This window comes from Chiloscyllium plagiosum, chromosome 1 (genome assembly GCF_004010195.1).
Source record: "Chiloscyllium plagiosum isolate BGI_BamShark_2017 chromosome 1, ASM401019v2, whole genome shotgun sequence".
Classification (NCBI taxonomy): Eukaryota; Metazoa; Chordata; class Chondrichthyes; order Orectolobiformes; family Hemiscylliidae; genus Chiloscyllium; species Chiloscyllium plagiosum.
In genome coordinates, this window is record NC_057710.1 from 107,510,023 (window position 1) to 107,529,729 (window position 19,707).

Here is a 19,707-nt window from a genome sequence, read left to right on the forward strand (position 1 = left end):
AGACATACTTGTCTGGAATACATCATATATCCACAAGTACACACATACTACAGGATGTACTCTCCACTTCTTCCTGCTGACTTGCTATCCAGTAACTCTGAAAACTGTTCATAAAAATAACTCATCCCTTCTCACTATATCCTCCAGTTTATAACAAAAGCAGAAATAGCTGGAGAAACTCAACAGGCCTGCCAGCATCTGTGTAGAAAAAGCAGAATTAATGTTTTGTGTTCAAAGACACTTCTTCAGAAGTAAGATTGTACCCTGATCTAATTACATAGTACAACTTACCAACGTCACTCTTTGGGTACAGACAGCACAAAAAAGAATATTTTCCTTTGCTTTCTATACTACTTGCAAATGCTACTTATGTTGACCTAAGGAAAATTTTCAAATTCGTCTGCAAAATTAAGTGTAAGTTAATAAACCTTCTGAGTTACAGAACAGTTCCAGGTTTCAGGCAGATAGGGACTGCTCACCTTAGACAGCTGAATTTCCTGGGGAGCTTAGGTCCAAGCTGAACATGCGCAGATCACCAGCTTCGCAGCAAAACACATGTTTGGGAAAGCAAACCCACAACTCCCTTGTTAATCCTTCCACAATTATCGTTTGTGGTGTGAGAATGTGTCAAAGAAGCAGAAAATGAACAAGTCGTGTTGAAATCTTGTCAGCCTGATGTAAAACCATGGGGATTCAGAGCCTGTCACAATAACGGGATCTCCTGATTAGGTCAGTTCTGTTATCAGAGTTAGTTACAACCTGTCATCAACTAGCTAACCAAGTAAATGGGTTCCCAGTCCCCTGTTCCTTGAACTCCAGAAGATGATTTCTGGTAGATTGAGTATTAGCCAGTTCATACAACCCTTCCACTACACCCCAAACACCTTTCTACATTCCCAACAGATTACTATAGAAGCATTTCCCACCCTGTGCTGAATGCTCACCTTCACAACCGAAGATGGGACAGAAAATCAAGACATTTGGGATGGGATCTGGGCCATCATCATACATTTCAACATTGACAAATTTCATCCCTTCCTAATAGAAGGCTACTGAACAGAGCTGTTCTTCCCTAAACTCATTCTGGTCATTCCCTCCAATCAATGTTTTCGCTGTGACAATAGGTGCCTTTAAGGGGGAGTTGTTTTGTCCCGTTTCTCTTGAAGAGGAATGTTGTAAACCTGTGGTTAAGATGGCTGCTCCATAGAAAGCAGAGCAAATAGCTTTGGGATTTTTTTTACAAGTATACAAAAGAAGCATGAGTGGGTGCAGTCAGACTGACACAGTCCCAGTGTTTTAATTTTTGCTGACAGTTGTTGAAGTTGAGGTTTTTGGAGTTGAAGCTGCTAGATATACCTCCCTCTCTCCTGCTGCAAAAGCTTGAGCTCGCTCTCTACTGCTAGGTTCAATTTATCGGTGTTCCTTTCTCCCAGACTGGAGGAGATAGCAAGTGAGGGAAAGCTATTTTGCTAAGTGTGCCTTTGCCAAGGAATGCTGCAATATTGGAACAGTTGATGAATAGTAGTTAAATAAAGTGCTATTTTGTTCAGTATTTCGACAGAGTTAAAGTTATGCCAATTTTTCTTATGTTTGTTTTAACTGTGATGTAAGAATACAAAGTGTGTTTTGCTTAAGGCCTAGTAGTTTGACCAATTAAATTACATCTGGAATGCAGCGCCTTACACTTGCCCTTAAATAAGATAAAAATTAGCCTAGACCCTAGCTCCTTAATATGTTTTGACAAGGTTTGATCTGGTCTATATAATCACCCAGAGGTAAAAATAAAGCTTGTGAAAGACTGCTTGTTATAAAAGTGTATTTCAACATTTCTACTAATATATTTTTGTCCTTTCTTTGCAGGATATCAAACTTAGTGACTATAGGTAAGGAGCCACATGTAGCCTGGTTTTCTAATGTAACTGATTGAATTATCTGTTAATTTTGCAATTTCTAGTTCAGCATCATCTGGGAACAGAAGTTATCAATATCGATCACAGAATTGTGGGCAGTATCTGCTAGGCCTGTAGTTGATGCTGTAACAGTTATTAATTATTCTTAGTCAGTCTGTTTTCAAATCTCATGACACATTTCAACCTGTGCTGATTAACATTATATTCTGATCTCCAGCATCTGCAGACCTCACTTTCTCATTATATTTTTAAACACTGCATCGCATTCCACTTGTGGTATTTCTGCAATAATCAATGGCCTTGATCTCACTGCCAGCACCCAAGCAGCACCACTCACCACTGATCACAAGGAAACCCTGCCCAGAAAGATCCAGCAATCTTTGTTCCAGATATTCCCACCAGTTTGAATCTGACACCCAGTCACAGGAATTTCTAGACAACCAGTAGCAGCGATGTCATCAAACAAGGTAGCATTTTCACAGACAGTACACCAGGGAGTAAAAAAAATTGGATTTTTCACTTTTAATTAAAAGTGTACTAAATGAAATAAATAATAGGTACCTACACATCAAGTTAAGTTAGAAGTTGAAATACCATAAGCAAACTTTTCAAATTAAATTCAAAATGATTTTTTTTCATGGTGCAGAAATTTGATATTCTATAAATATAAAATCAGGTTTACAGGGGCAATGAGATTGTTTAGTATGTAATTTAAAACCCATTTACATCAGACATAACTGTGTAACTCTTCAGAGCATAGCTAACTGTCTAAAAGAAAACGCTCCCCTCAGTGCAGTGATTTTTAATTTTAATATTGCTGAAAGAAACAGAACATTTTGTCAAAGCTTTATGTCTTGCTCACATCAGGACAATTTGCAAGGACACAAATAACTTAGAGTAAAATTTTTGTTTTTTTTTTCCTTTATGAGAGTATGAATGTTGCTTTCCCATTAACTTGTTGCAAATTGTCCCAATCAAAGAATTCCTACAATGCTAAAAGAAGCCATTCGGTCTTCAAGTTTGCACCGATCCACGAAAGAGCAATCCATCCAGACCCAGGCCCCTACCTCAGCCCTGTAATCCCACAATTTTATCATGACTAATCCACTTAGCCTACACATCCCCAGACACCACAATCAATTTAGCATGGCCAATTCACCTAATCTGCACATCTTTGACTGTGGGAGGAAACCGAGCACCCAGCAGATACCCATATAGACATGCAAACTCCACACAAACAGACAGTCACCCAAGGCTGGAATCAAACCCAGGTGCAAATTCAAATTCCCACATCACTCAAATTCTGAACTACCAAACAAAACAATTTATATTTTATTGTACTCTGGAGGGATTTCAACGGTGGTCCCCATGAATAAATGTAAATGTACTGACAGTAACATCTGAATTTAACTGCTTTTAACCATCTCAATGCAGACTCTTGAATCTGCTGTTAATTTGACAGTAGTTGTGACAACAAGTGCTGGGAGATCTAAAGATGACTGCAACACAGAAATTTTTGCAGAAGTAACATTTGACAGAGTGGAGATTATCCAGTAAATTCTGAGAGTCTTGGAAGATGAAAGCATTGTCCGTAACTACAAAAATTAATTCTAGCATCTGCCATGCATTGCATCTACTTATAATCTTTAACTACATACAGATATAGTCACATCAGTTGTATTATAACAGTTGATTCCTGAAGAAGGGCTTATGCCCGAAACGTCGATTCTCCTGCTCCTTGGATGCTGCCTGACCTGTTGCGCTTTTCCAGCAACACATTTTTCAGCTCATAACAGTTGTCAAGCTGCTTAACCAATTGAAGACGTGCTCTGCTGGGAGGGTCACAGTATGATATAATTGGAAACGATAAAGAGTCAAAAACAGAAATAGATTAGGCTAACTAGATAGGTAGAAAGGGCCAAATGCACAGAGGATGCACTAAAAGAAAGAGCTTAAGGTCAAAGGGTAAAACCATTTCATCTATACAGTTTGTTAGTTTAGGACATGATATCAATTCAAAATTCATTTTAAATAGATTAAAAGTTAAGCAGATTGCTTCTTAAAAGATGAGAGATATCAAAAATCAGAAGCAAAGCTGGCTATTGTTAGCAGCAAAAGGTGGACATTAGTGGTAAAGGTAAATGTTACAAAGTCGAAAGAGTGCATGGTCACTTTAAGAGAGAGGTGCCTTTTCTGAGCTGAGAGATTGTGGCAGCACAAGTGTCTGTGACTTGCTGACAGGTGCAGAGAGTTCTCAGAATGGGTAATATGTAACATTCAGCTTGGGGTTGAGTAAGACAATTGGATTTGCATTTAACCAATTAATTTAAATTATCCCCAGGACACCAAAAATCAATTGAATTTGAATTTTATTGTATTGACAACATCAGACCAAAGAGAGGACAGAAGTCTTGGGGTTATTAAAAAAAGGGCATTTTGAAAATGAGGCAGAGCTAACTGTTCAGCGAATATGAAAGCACCTCTTATCTGAAAAGGGCTCTCAAAGCTTAGAAAATAAATCTTTCAGAAGGCATCATCTATTCAAGGTATCAAGTAATTGTGTACAAAAACCACTCGCTGAATAAAGAAAGACGACGACTCAGGAAGAAGACAGCAGAATCGGAAGAAAAGAAGGAAACAGCAGAATTGGAAGGACAGAAGGAAGACGGCATTAGAAACTGTATGGACTTTGAGAGATTAAGTCAATTTAATGTTTAATAATTATATTATTGGAGCAGCAATTTTAGTAGAGTTGGGGTCAGATAGTGATTAGTTAAGAAAAAGAAGCTTGGATTTGTTAATAGTTTTTGTTTCATGTTCACTGTTAAAGTTAGGAAAATAAATTATTATTTTTCTTTAAACAGTGCCCTCACTCACACTTTCAGCAGATTACAAGGCAAGGTGAATGATTCTGGTGTGTGATTTTAATTAGCAGAGGGGTTCAACCTCCGCATAGTAACAACAAAACAAGAATTGGAATGCCTTGTAAAATAAATACATTTCCTATTTAAAAGTACTTATTTCTGTTATGCTCACGTGTAGCAAAACGGGGACAGAAGTCGAAAAACCTAAGAAACACGAATGTTGGGGTACATCTACCCCCTACTTTGACACTTAATATTGTAAATACTGGTAGAAACAGCAAATTTATGTCACACAGGCTGCCACCGGACCATCATGTCCACTCTGACCAAAAAGAGAGATATCTCATCTCATTCCATTTCCAATCTTTGTTTATAGCCTTTCAGGTCATGGCACCCCAAGCTTTTTTTCTTTAATAACAGATAGGGGATTTATCCTCCATCACATTTTCAAGTAGTGAGTTTAGAGCCCCCACTAGCTTCCGGGTGAAATACTTTCTGCTCAACAAATTAGAGTTCGACATGCATCACTTCGCATTTATCCAGGTTGAACTTCATCTGCCATTTCTCAGTCCAGCTCTGCATCCTATCCATGTCGCGCTGCAGCCTGCAGTAGCCCTTTGTGCTATCTCCGACACCTCCAACCTTTGTGTCCTGCAAATTTACTAAACCACCCCTCAACCTCCTCGTCCAAGTCATTTATAAAAACTACGAAGAGCAGAGGCCCAAGAACAGAGCCCTGCGGGACCCCACTCAACACTGACCTCCAGGCAGAATGCTTTCCATCCACAATTCCTGTATCCCATACTTCCTGACTTTATGAATGAGCCTACCATGGGGAATCTTATCAATGCCTTGCTGAAGTCCAAATACACCACATCCACTGCTCGACCGTCATTGACCTGTCTTGACACCTCCTTAAAGAACTCAATAAGATTTGTGAGGCATGACCTGCCCCTCTCAAAGCCATGCTGACTGCCTTTAATCACACTATGCTTTGCCAAATAGTCATAAATCCTATCCCTCAGAATTCTTTCCAAAACTTTGCTGACCACAGATGTAAGACTGACTGGTCTGTAATTGCCAGGGATTTCCCTATTACCCTTCTTGAAAAGAGGAACAACATTCGCCTCCTTCCAATCCTCCGGTATGACACCTGTGGAGAGTGTGGAGGCAAATATCCTCGCCAGCAGCTTATCAACTTCCTTTCTCGCTTCCCGGAGCAGTCTAGGATAAATTTGGTCTGGCCCTGGGGACTTATCAATCTTAATGTTTTCCAAAATTTCTAGCACACCAACTTCATCAATCTTGATCTGGTCAAGACTGTATGCCAGCTCCTCTAAGTTTTCATTTACAACAAGTTCCCTTTCCTTGGTGAAAACCGATGCAAAAAACTCAGTTAGGGCTTCCCCTATCTTCTCAGACTCCACGCACAAGTTCCCTCCGCTACCCCTGATCGGCCCTACCTACTCCCTGATCATTCTTTAAGAATAGTTTCATTGCTTTTAGAAGCAGAGCAAAACTCCTGCCACCGTTGGCTTGTTTATTTAGATTAGATTAGATTAGATTTGATTAGATATCTTGCAGTGTGGAAACAGGCCCTTCGGCCCAACAAGTCCACACCGCCCCGCCGAAGCGCAACCCACCCATACCCGTACATCTACCCCCTACCCAACACTACGGGCAATTTAGCCTGGCCAATTCACCTGACCTGCACATCTTTGGACTGTGGGAGGAAACCGGAGCACCCAGAGGAAACCCACGCAGACACGGGGAGAATGTGCAAACTCCACACAGTCAGTCGCCTGAGGCGGGAAATGAACCCGGGTCTCTGGCGCTGTGAGGCAGCAGTGCTAACCACTGTGCCACCGTGCCGCCCACAGTGTTGAGTGAGGTCCTGCAGGGCTCTGTTCTTGGGCCTCTGCTCTTCATAGTTTTTATAAATGACTTGGACGAGGAGGTTGAGGGGTGGTTTAGTAAATTTGCAGGACACAAAGGTTGGAGGTGTCGGAGATAGCACAAAGGGCTACTGCAGGCTGCAGCGCGACATGGATAGGATGCAGAGCTGGGCTGAGAAATGGCAGATGAAGTTCAACCTGGATAAATGCGAAGTGATGCATGTCGAACTCGAATGCTGAATATAGGATTCTTGGCAGCATGGAGGAACAGAGGGATCTGGGTGTACAAGAACTAGATCCCTCAAAAGTTGCCACCCAAGTGGATAGGGTTATTAAGAAAGCATATGGTGGATTGGCTTTCACTAACAGGGGGATCGAGTTTAAGAGACATGAGGTTTTGCTGCAGCTCTACAAGTCCCTGGTGAGACCACACTTGGAATATTGTGTCCAGTTCTGGTCGCCCTACTATAGGAAAGATACAGAGGCTTTGGAGAGGATGCAAAGAATGTTTACCAGGATGCTGCCTGGACTGGAGGGCTTACCTTCTGAAGAAAGGTTGAATAAGCTCGGACTTTTCTTTCTGGAGAGAAGGAGGAAGAGAAGAGACTTGATCGAGGTGTCCAAAATAATGAGAGGAATAGATAGAGTCAATAGCCAGAGACTTTTCCCCAGGGCAGGATTGACTGGTACGAGGAGTCACAGTTTGAAGATATTAGGAGGAAGGTATAAAGGAGACGTCAGAGGTAGGTTCTTTATGCAGGGAATTGTGAATGCATGGAACGCGTTGCCAGCGGTGGTGGTGGAAGCAGAGTCATTGGGGACATTTAAGCGACTGCTGGACATGCACATGGATAGCAGTGAATTGAGGGGTGCGTAGGTTAAATTACTATATTTTACATTAGGATTAAACCTCGGCACAACATCGTGGGCCAAAGGGCCTGTTCTGTGCTGTATTTTTCTATGTTCTATGAAACACGTTTAAATAGAAACTAATAATAATTATGGTTTTCATTTGATGCTTGATAGATCACCAACTGTAATCTATTATGTTCTTTTTATTCCAAGTTATGCAAAGAAAACGGAGAATGAATTCCAGGCCATTAAAATTGATGAAATTAGATTTCAAAAGTTATCAAAGCTCATACGGAACATTTCAACCAACATACATTCGCAACTGCAAAGGAAGACATTTTTATTAGGTATAATGTGCCACATCTTAACTATTCATACATTCTTTTCAACTTGTTTATTCTATATTCCTCTAAATTGTAGTTAAGGTTCAGTTCAAACATTTTGTTAGGCTGATCAGTAAAAAGAAACCAGGGAAAAAGTAATTCTACAGAAATCTTATCGGAGAACTTTGTTTTATTGAGGCCAATTCAGCCAAATCCAGTAATGAATATCCGTCACATTTCCAGCACTCTGTAATAAGTGTAAAGAAAATTGCTGTTTTATGATATTATGTGGTTTGTCTATTCATTAATGAAAAATTAATATGTAGAAATGGTAATACTAATGTATTAACATGTAGGGCCACTGTATTCTTAATGGATAAGAAGGAAGCATGTGTCAGACATAGACAGCAGAGATCGAGTGAATCCTTAGAAGATTATAAAGGCAGTAGGGGTACTTAAGGAAATCAGGAGGGCAAAAAGGCGACATGAGATAGCTTTGACAAATAGGTTAAAGGAGAATCCAAAGGGATTCTACATACACCTTACAGATAAAAGGGTAACTAGGGAGAGAATAGGGCCCTTTAAAGATCAGCAAGACCACCTATGTGTGGAACTGCAGGAGATAGGAGAGATACTAAATGAATATTTTGCATTAGTATTTACTGTGGAGAAGGATTTGGAAGTCAGAGAATGTAGCGAAATACACAGCGACATCTTGTAAAACGTCCTTATTGTAGAGGTGGTGGTGCCGGATGTCTTAAAATGCATAAAGGTGGATAAATTCTCCAGGACCTGATCAGGTGCACCGTAGAACTTTGTGGGAAGCTGGCGAAGTGATTCCTGGGCCCCTTGCTGAGGTATTTGTATAATCGATGGCTGCAGGCGAGGTGCCAGAATTCTGGAGATTGGCTAATGTGGTGCCACTATTTAAAATAGGTGGTAATGAAAAGCCAGGGAAATATAGACCAGTGAGCCTGACATCGGTGGTGGGCAAGTTTGTGTAGGGAATCCTGAGGGGCAGGATTTACATGTATTTGGAAAGGCAAAGACTGATTAGGGGTAGTCAACACAGCTTTATGCGCAGGAAATTGTGTCTCATGAACTTGATTGAGTTGTTTGAAGAAATAACAAAGAGGATTGATAACGACAGAATGGTGAATGTGATCTGTATGGATTTCAGCAAGGTGGTCAACAAGATTCCTCATGGTGGACTGGTTAGCAAAGTTAGATCACACAGATTACAGGGAGAACAAGCTATTTGGATACAGAACTGGCTCAAAGGTAGAAAACGGTGGTGGTGGAGGGTTGCTTTTCAGACTGGAGGCCTCTGATGAGCGGTATGCCACAAGGATCAGTGTTGGGTCTACTGCTTTTTGTCATTTATATAAATGATTTGGGTGTAAACATAGATGTAATTAGTAAGTTTGCAGATGACATTAAAATTGAAGGAGATGTAATGGACAGTCAGATTACAACGGAACCTTGATCAGATGGGCCAATGGGCCGAGGATTGACAGATGGAGTTTCATGTAGATAAATGTGAGGTGCTGCATTTTGGAAAGGCAAATTAGGACTGGATGTATACACTTAGTGGTAAAGTCCTGGGGAGTGTTACTGAATAAAGAGACCTTGGAGTGCAGGTTCATAGTTTCTTGAAAGTGGAGAGGCAGGAAGATAGGATCATGAAGAATGCATTCGATATGCTTGCCATTATTGGTCAGTGCATTGAGTATAGGAGTTGGGAGGACAAGTTGTGTTACACAGGACATTAGTTTGGTCACTTTTGGAATACTGCACGTAAATCTGGTCTCCCTGCTCTAAAAAGGATATTGTGAATCTTGAAAGGGTTCAGAAAAGATTTACAAGGATGCCCCCAGGTTTGGAGGGCTTGAGCTAATGGGTGAGGCTGAATAGACGATGGCTTTTTTATTTGGCGCATTGGAGGCTGAGGGGTAACCTTATACAGGCTTATGAAATCATGAGGGGCATTGATAAGGGAAATAGACAAGTCTTTTCCCTAGGGTTGGGGAGTCTAAAACTAGAGGGCATAAATTTAAGGTGAGATGGAAAAGATTTGAAAGGGACCTAAGGGACAATTTTTTCCACACAGAGGGTGGTGCTTGTATGGAATGAGCTGCCACAGGAGATGGTGGACACTGGTACAATTACAACGTTTAAACAGCATCTGGATGGGTATATGAATAGGAAGAGTTTGGAGGGATATGAACCAAGTGTTGGCAAATGGAACTAGATTTATTTAGGATATCTGGTTGGCATTGACAGATTGGAGTGAGGAGTCTGTTTCTGTGCTTGTATATTTCTATGACTCTGTAACTGCACCATCCTTTACCTTTTTCTAAGTAGACTGACTAAAGTTTTAAGATTAGGATGAGGATTTGATGAAATTGATCACGGTAAATCATTCTTTGGAATGCAGGATTCAGCAGCAAGGGTATAGTTTCAAACTTATGAATCAGGAGTAAGAGTACATGAGGTGGAAAATTACTTAATCGATTAGCAATCTGTGGAATAAGTGACCCTTTAAAGACCACTGAACCATATATATCACATCACATGAATAACAGAAGTTCAAGAAGGCAGTTCACAACCATCCTCCCAAGGACAATGAGGGACAGACAATAAATGCCAGTCATGCCTACATTCCAAGAGTGAATTTAAAAAAAATTCAAAAGGATAATTACCCAATCTGCATTTTTCTGATTTATTATTGTCACATTTACCTAGGCACAGCAAAAATAACAGATAATGTGATAGCTGATCTTTAAGCAATAACATATTTAAGGTCAAAAAAATTATTTCACAATTATAACTTTTTATGCTGTTACAAATTGTCATTTATGAAGGAAAGACAACTTAAAATAAAACATTAATATGGCACAGCCAAACCATTTCATATACAACTTTGATGGGGAGTCTACTTTCCATTCAGGACATGGAACTGACCTATCTCTCACACTTTGCAGTTGTGCTGACATCAAAACTCCCTTTTCTAGAACCAAAGATTCATTTTAACTCAACTGTCAAACATTAGTTTGATTCTGTATGCAAAAAATGGAATTAGCTTTTGTCAAAGCAGATTGCAAGGTGGAGAATATTATTTACTTCAACTTTAAATCTACAAACAATTCACATTAACTGACACTGAAACATGGAGTAAAAGAACAGTGAAAGTACAGTGACTGCCAATGTACTTATTTTCTAAGAATGATCATATTATTATTATATGTTATTTGACTGATTTTTAATCAATTTACCAGGTAGCTGCTCTTGCTGGAAATGCTGACTGTAACTTCTTTTCTGCATCCTTAGAATACTCACCAGTATTCCTTGACACTGCATCAGCACATAAAAATGTGCTAGTTTCAAAGGACTTAACCTGCATGTCTGTAGCCACAGAGTCACTAAACGTTCCTGAGAGCCCTCTGCGATTTGACAAAGTCTGTAATGTCTTAGCTGCCAAAGGCCTGATGAGAGGAAAGCATTACTGGGAGGTGGACGTCAAGTCTTCTGCACAATGGTGTGTTGGAATTGCGTATGGATCCATCGATCGGAAAGGGAAGCACAAGTCCACAAAGTTGGGAAGAAACCGACAGTCGTGGTGCATTGAACTAAAGGCTAACCAACTTTTAGCTTGGCATAATGATAGAAATGTCAACTGTAATATGAAGCCCTTTAAGTTGGAAAAGGTGGGAGTGTATATTGACTATGAGAAAGGACTTGCTGCATTTTACAATGCGAACAGCATGAAGTTGATTCAAGAATTCTCCAACATCACATCAAGTCTTTTTGACAGAATGCACCATCATTTTACTGAGCCAATCTATCCTGCTTTTCATCTTTTTCCATTTGTTGCTGGTCCTACCTGCTCTGATAAGTTGGAGATATGCAAACTAGAAATTTAAAAAGCAGGTATGGCCAGGTATATTACTGCTCCAGCAAACTGTACAATACTGTAACGTTTGTAGTAACCCCTGCTAAATGGAGCCAAGTCTGATTAATTATGAAACTATTCCGAATGTTTTAGCTGCAGATTTATCCACAGAATGCAGCAATACAGATCTATGCCTCCTACTTACCAATCTAACCAGTGTTCCATAGACTCTTCTCATATACCCGTAAAGACAAGTGATCAACCAATACCTTCCCTTTGTTGAATGAACACTTGTTGAAAAAAGTCATTTCCCGTTACATCATTATTCTGCTTTTTGATAACTATAATTTAATAAGTATTCAGTTAAATTTCCGTAAATTGCAATCCTTTGACTTGTTTGCTGCAAGCATCTTATTGTATCAGGTTTTAAGGTCACATGAAATTGGGGCTTATTTATTTTAATAGTGCATCAATTCTTTGCGATTAATGCTTTAAAAGATCTCAAATACATATCAAAAACAGCAAATATTTTGTTTTAAAGCTTGTTCAAAGCATAAATAAATTTGATGTTTAAACAGCCAGAGTTTAAAACATGTTTTTTTTTGTTTTAGCCTCTCCTCATGTTTGATGGTTCTAAAGATCCCTTGGCTTCACCCGAGGCACTCCTTTTTTTCATTTCCACCTAGACGTGGACTGAGTTCACTAACTTTGTGACTTCTAGCATCAGGTTAACTTCATATTCTTACTTTGGAATTTCAGTGTCTTACTTAGCTTGGCTTTAATTTTAATTTTCTCTGAATTTTGCTCAATTTCTTTCATTTGCCAATATTTATTAAACAAGAAAAATAAAGCCAAATGAGTTCTCTCATCGAGAAACACTAATGCAACTTGCAAACCTAAACAAATACACTTGATATAATCCAGAGCTGTTAACAGGCATTATGTAAAAACAATTGCTGCTCTAGTTAAAATGTGTTTGTTAAATTCTGCTGCACGATTTTGTGTCTCTAATAAACTCAGTATGATGTATTGATAAATTTTGATCAACTTTGTATTTAGATAATACAAAAGAACAGTACCTAAGCTATGTAGTACAACTTATTTTTCTGCAGTTTTACATAGTAAAGATAACAAAACAAACAACTGAATCATTTTGTTTTGTACAATGAAACAGGAATGAAAAATTTAGAATTTGATATTGTCATAGCAGTATAAATGTTGTCCTTGCATCTAATTGTTGCACCATAGGACAAAACATTCAAGTTCACTATTCACAATTTGACAGATTTTTCAAATTATGGAAGTTTTGGAAAGGGTGAAGAGGAGATTTACTAGGATGTTGTCTGGTATGGAGGAAAGGTCTTATGAGGAAAGGCTGAGGGACCTGAGGCTGTTTTTGTTAGGGAGAAGAAGGTTAAGAGGTGACTTTATTGGGATATATAAAATAATCAGAGGGTTAAATAGAGCGGACAGTGAGATCCTTTTTCCTCGGATGGCAATGGCTAGCATGAGGGGACATAGCTTTAAATTGAGGGCTGATAGATATAGGACAGATGACAGATCTAGTTTCTTTACTCAAAGTAGTAGGGGCGTGGAACGCACTGCCTGCAACAGTAGTAGACTCGCCAACTTTAAGGGCATTTAAATGGTCATTAGACAGGCATATGGATGAGAATGGAATAGTGAAGGTAGATGGGCTTCAGATTGGTTCCACAGGTCAGCGAAACATCAAAGGCCCGAAGAGCCTGTACTGCACTGTAATGTTCTATGATCTATATAATGATCTGAGGATTCGGGTTAGATATTTGGATTTGAGTTCAATTAAAATCTGGAATTAAGAGTCCATTAAAGATTGTGAATCATTGTTAATTGTCAGACAAAACATTAGTGCTTAACTAACGTTCTTTAGGGAAGGAAACTGCTGTCCATACCTAGCGTGGCATTCGTGTGATTCCAGACGCACAGCAATGTGGTTGACTTTTAACTGCTCAGGAGGGCACTGAATGCTGGCCTTGCCAGCAAAGCCCACCTAAAGAAAAACACTATATATACAAACCTCAGCAGGTGACACAAAAGAAATGCACGAGTTATAACCCAGTCAGATCCAGTCTAAGCTCAGGATAAATGTCATAATTCTCCTTTCTGAGCTGATCATTTAAATTTCTTGCAACAGTTAAGATTGAACATTCTCAATACCCAATGGGTGTACTTGCTCAAACAACTCAAAAATATTAATTGCATTTGGAGAGGTCCTAAAATTATCTAGTGGGGAAAAACAGTTCACCAATTCAGATAAGGTACCGAGGTTTCAGTTAAAGTACACTGGCTTCACCAAAACAATTAATACTGCCTACTCAGCGAGCTGGCATACAAATAATGCACCAGACGGCCTCCTTCTCCACCATAACAATTGCTAATGCTGACTGGGAGTGCTTAATGCTCATATGGGTGACAGCAGAAAGAAGTGCTGAATTTCCCAGTATGGATATACTTCAATTTAAAAAGCGCAAAAATAAATTCTAAACATTAAAAAATAGAAACTGAATAAAACTTGCCTGAAATCAATGTCCAGAAGTTGAGTCTTTATAAACGGTTCCTTATTTTCGGACTGGCGCACCTTTATTAGCTCATGTAGACTGAAAATAAATCCAAAGGGTTCTCATTAAACATATAAAGCAAGATGTATGTTTATACGTTAACAAATGAATTCAATGTAATATCCAATTTTGTATTACATTCGTCAGTCATATTAGTCCTGCTTAAAAAAAGTCATTTCAGATGCAGATATTTAACAGGGGTGCATAACATTTGCTGAAGGGTGGGAAGATAAGTTTCAGAAAAGAACAAGTTGCCCCGATACAATACTGTTTTGACTTTATCACACACACTTTATGGATTTGACATGTTCAGTCTAATTGGCAGGCTTGATTTCCAATTAGGTAGAGCGACTTCAGGACTAAGTGGATCCAATCCATGTTCAAAGTGCTTGAGGAATGCCTGATCCCTACTCCCAAGGAATTCCAAAGGTAAAGGTTTTGGGAGGACAGATTTGTGGTTGGGGAACAAGACATTGGCAAGGATGGGAAGTGAGACATTGATTGGATGGGAGCGAGGAAAGGGAGGACAAAAGCATCCCTGCTGCCTCAAATCTACATCCAGTGCTAGTGGGCTGTAAAGGCTTTTATCTTCCCCTCAAAATTATTCTTGCCTCCATTTGGGCTTTGCAACATCTGGCAAACCTGAAAACATAAAATAAGAGGCTGTTGGCCTCATTAAAATATTTAAATTGTTAAACCATGTCTTTATCTAACCTCTGTTCAACTCAGGAGTGTGTATTCAACCGAATTGTTTGTGGTCAACAAGATTCAGATCTCAGTGCACCAAGGCAATACTGATATCAGATACTCATGCTGACAAAACTAAACTTAAAAGAAAGTTCACAGGACAATTCCATCTGGGACAAATGAAAACAATTTATATGCAAATTATTACAAAAGATTAATAGAAGTTGATGGCAAGTTCTAAGTTCAGAACTGTTCACTTCCTCAGAGTAAACATTTCAATTCTACTTCTCACTTGTGTCACCATAGTGCATGGATTTTAGCTATTTTGGAAAAATGCACTGTAGTCCAATGGCTTGCTGCCTCTCAGTTACACTTTTAGAATGAGCTGATGTGTGAGCCAGAGGGCAGCCAATGCCAGGGTAAATGCATCCCTATACAGTCATCGCTGTTAGGAAGAGGACAGTGGGAAAATAACTTACTGCTTTCCTCCTCACCTATTCCACACTTGCAACAGTCTGATTTGGGGTTTCTACAATAAAGTCCAGATGGATCACCAAGTGGTTGTATAATCAGACCAGGGTCATCTAACCGTCTGATTGACTAACTTGTATGTGTGAATATGTACCTATCCTCTACACAACAACACTTTACAGTAAAGTCAGTTACACAAGTCAGGAACAACTGTGCAATCATTGAAGTTGCTCATGTGTCAGTCACCGACACTGGCACTGGAGTGCTTGTAACCTGCTCCAATGTGTCTTAAACCTGAGTCTTCATGGTGAAGAGTCTTGGCAAATCCAGCAAATTAGGGTTACCACACTTGAAAATTATTATGCTAAAATCTCCATCAAAGTTTAATAGATTTTTGCTTCATTTTGTCTTGAAAATGCTGTTCAGGTATAATAAAGGTTCAGTGGCTTTGTGTCAGCTGGTATTACTAGCTCACAAAATCACAAACAAAGTCAGACAGTTATCTGGGAAATTGCAAGCTTCTTGACTGGGTTCAGCTTGTTGCAGTAAAGGGAGATTTTTAAAAATCTTACCGTGGTGTTCCAACACACAGCACCCTTCTAAAGTCCAATGAAACAATTAAATCCAACAAGAATTGGCAAGTGCGATCAGCAAACAGGTACTGAGCATTTGTCTTCTTGTTTTCTATTGGAAGCAGCAAGAGGCTGGGTCTCTTCAGCTGACAGAGAGACACATGTCCCAGTCGATGGTGTGACGAATGCTGGTCCAACTCATCAGGAAGCAGCAAAATCTGACAGTCCGAACAGAACGTTCTATTTTCCATGGGTAAAGACACAAACTGCTGATATCTGCAGGAAAACATGCAAATAATCTATGCATTTAATTGTGTCTTCAACAAAAGAACCGAAAGAAAGCAGTTAGAAACAAAGTCAAAATGTATGCACAGATTATTCACATAGACATACTCTACAATTCCTGTTAAGTGCTTGAACTCCACCTTAAAGTTAGCATCATTCAAAATTTGAAATCAAATGTACAGGCCTAGTGGAAACTGCACCTACTCGGAATTTTGCTGAAGTCATCCTATATTCAAACTGGTAACCTTTACTGTGGTAATTTAAAAACCCTGTCAAATCATACAAAGTATTTCATTTGCTGCTTTTGCATTTGATGCCACATGCCATGAATAAAATTACTGGAATTCTGTTGCAAAGGAAAAGTCCGCTTGGTTTATCAAACCCTTTCCAGTGGTTTATCTCTAAAGACATTGCAGCTCTTCTTGCTATCCCTTCATAATACATTCCTCTTTTCCAGAAAATTCGTTTTGAAAAGGATTGATTGATTCTACTTTGAAACTACAGGGATAGCAGTACAACATTACTAGTCTGGTAATCCAGAGGTCTGGATCAATAACCTACAGACATTATTTTAAATCAGGCAGGGGAATTTTCAATTAATTAAATTCAATTCAATTAATAAACCTGGAATTAACAGTAACCATAAACTTGTTGGCTTGACATGCAACTCCATCTGGTACATTATTAGGATTGAGATCATAGACAACTCTTGTATGCACTTGACCTTAACTGCCCTCTGAGCAATTTGTGATAGACAATAAATGTTAATCTAGCCGGCAATGCCAACATCCTGCGAATGAATTTTTAAAAATGTAATTGAGGTGTTTAAGATGATTAATGAATTTGATATTGTGGATAGTAAGATACCATATTCTGTAGTATAATACCAAACCAAAAAAAAAAGTCGTAGTCTGACGATGAAAGTTTGGCTGTTTAGGGTAATAGCAAGTAGCATTTTATTCTCACACAGATGGCAGAGTTTAATGCCTGAGAGGGGAATCTTTTCTGCTGGAAGAATCCTGTATTGCCTCCATTGTAGAAGGCCTACAGGAATGGGGCAGGCAGGATTGAGAGGCTGTATAGTCTATCCTTATACCTTCCAAAGTCCCACAGGGCACAGGACTGTACAGTGACGGAGGGGCATATAAAAAACATCAATTACAAAAGGCAAAAGCACCAAATTGCAAATCCACTCTGGCAGCAAAGATTGAGTGATGATACAGAAAAGGGTCTCCACTGCATCAGGAAGTCTGTCTCTCCAAACTGCAAGTCAGGCGAAGCCTGGAGATAGGAATAAGGTGGCTGACAGTAATCCAGCTCTTGATTTCCCTCGTTCATTGCAAGTGAGATTCTGCTTCTCCTCAATTAGGTTGCTGATCTGCAACTTACTGTTAAAGATTCTTCACTGAACATAATCTAGGTTTTGAAACTGGATACACAAAGCAGTTTCCACTCATCCTGTCCCTGCTGAGTTTCAGTCACTGATTCCAAATGCACAATTACCAAGTTTCAAAGCTTCCTTTATAGAACATAGAACAGAGAATACCCAACAAACCTGAGGCTTTCTGCTTGGTTTCTTTCTGTTTCCATCACACTTCATGTAAGTGCATAATGCTTCTTACCTGCATAAACAATAACCCATGTACTCTCTAACAAATGCAATCTTTAGGTAAGTCTACCCCAACCCCAGTCATATTAGTTGGACAGAGACAGCCACAACAGGGTCATTACCACTTGTGTTAATGGAGCTGATCCAAAAATAGTTCAAACTAAGCTGAGGAGGAACTAAAAAGGCCCTGCCTCTTAATCGGTTCTTTCCAAAAACAAAGTCCCTCTGTCGGAGCAAATTACTGCAGATGCTGGAATCTGTACTCACAACAAAACATGCTGGAGATCTCAGCAGGTCAAGCAGCATCATGGAGAGAAAGGAAGCTAATGTTTCATGTCTAGAGCTCTGATGAGGAGTCTAGACTCGAAATGTCCCTCTGCCTTTCTTTCCAAGTCTGGAATTCAAACTTTGATTTGCTTTACCCTCAATTTGTCACTCCTGCTCTCCCTCATGATTTCTTCTTATTCTCTCAACTTGACGAAGATCAGGTTTGAATGAGGATTAATGAAAAGGACAACTTTCATCGATCTAACTTCCCTTCACAATCCTGGCACATCTAAACTTGCTTTGCCTGTACACTCAAGTCCTAGATACCTGTAGATGGCACTGCACTCCTTCCCCCTCTTAATTTCAGTAGCTGAGATTCAGAGAGATGTATAAATTGGGAATCAGCAGGAGCAGTCAGGGCCTGAATGAAACACTCATCATGCATCTTTATTTCCAGACAAATTTCTTCTTACTAATATTGTGAAGATTAAGTTTTAATCCAAACTGTTGCACATTATGCATGCTTGAGAAAATGAAATTGTGAGAACATTTTTGCATTTTAACGTAACAGATTCCAATCCTATAAAACCACTGAAACCAAGTTGATATTTTAATAATGAAATGTACACAAAAATACCACCAAATTTAGTGAGATGCTATGCTGAAAAATTTCAGAATAAAGTTATGGCTGAACATAAATGGTGCAAATTCATGAAATTTCCATTTTTTGTCAGGCCCCCTGATCTTATGAGTTGTTGGGAGGGAAGTGAGGTTGGTGTGAGGTTTGTGAAGCATCAGGTGGGCTGCCTGCCTCTGGCTAAATTAAGGCCCCTAAGCAAATAATGAACTACTTCATTCTCGGATTTGGAGATGTCGGTGTTGGACTGGGGTGTACAAAGGTAAAAATCACACAACACCAGTTATAGTCCAACAGGTTTAACTGGAAGTACAATAGCTTTCGGAGCGCTGCTCCTTCATCAGGTGGTTGTGGAGGACACAATTGTAAAGCACAGAATTTATAGCAAAAGTTTACAGTGTGATGTAACTGAAATTATATATTGAAAAATACATTGATTGTCTGTTGAGTCTTTCATCTGTTCGAATACCATGATAGTTTCACTTCTTTCATGTGTAAATCACAAAACCTTTTTTTAAAAGTTGCATTCTCAGGTTAACTGTAACAATTGGTGTTAGCCCGCTGTATTCTCCGTCTATACCATGATGTTTAGATTGATTATAATCTAAAAAGTGAGATAACAGAGTTTTACGTGAATTCATGCAGTTTTTGAGCAAAGTACAATGTAACTCTGCAATTACAAATTCACCCCACAAAATGTGTGTGTCTGTACGCGCGCGTGTCTAAGTTGGGGGGTTGTGAGTGTGAGAGAGAGTGTATACGTGTGTGTATGTGAGTGTAGAGTGTCTTACGTCTGTGAGGGGGTGTGTGTCTGGGGTAGGGGGTTGTGAGTGTCTGTGAGAGAGA

At 39.4% G+C, this 19,707-nt stretch overlaps 2 protein-coding genes across 3 annotated transcripts in view; one reads left to right on the plus strand and one right to left on the minus strand.

Annotated features, from left to right (window-relative positions):
• LOC122551576 (zinc-binding protein A33-like) overlaps positions 1–12,960 on the plus strand; it is a 33,632-nt gene extending 20,672 nt beyond the window's left edge. Inside the window, exons 6-8 of the mRNA XM_043693682.1 lie at positions 1,861–1,883; positions 7,735–7,868; positions 11,175–12,960. Of these exons, the coding sequence (XP_043549617.1) occupies positions 1,861–1,883; positions 7,735–7,868; positions 11,175–11,767 (750 nt within the window). The 3' untranslated portion in view covers positions 11,768–12,960. The remainder of the gene's footprint in view (positions 1–1,860; positions 1,884–7,734; positions 7,869–11,174) is intronic.
• Positions 1–19,707, minus strand: part of zcchc4 (zinc finger, CCHC domain containing 4) — a 117,507-nt gene that overhangs the window by 39,220 nt on the left and 58,580 nt on the right. For both annotated transcript variants that reach the window (XM_043693657.1, XM_043693667.1), the window contains 2 exons: positions 16,064–16,339; positions 14,292–14,372 (listed from right to left, as the gene is read on the minus strand). In XM_043693657.1, coding sequence (XP_043549592.1) covers positions 14,292–14,372; positions 16,064–16,339 — 357 coding nt within the window. The remainder of the gene's footprint in view (positions 1–14,291; positions 14,373–16,063; positions 16,340–19,707) is intronic.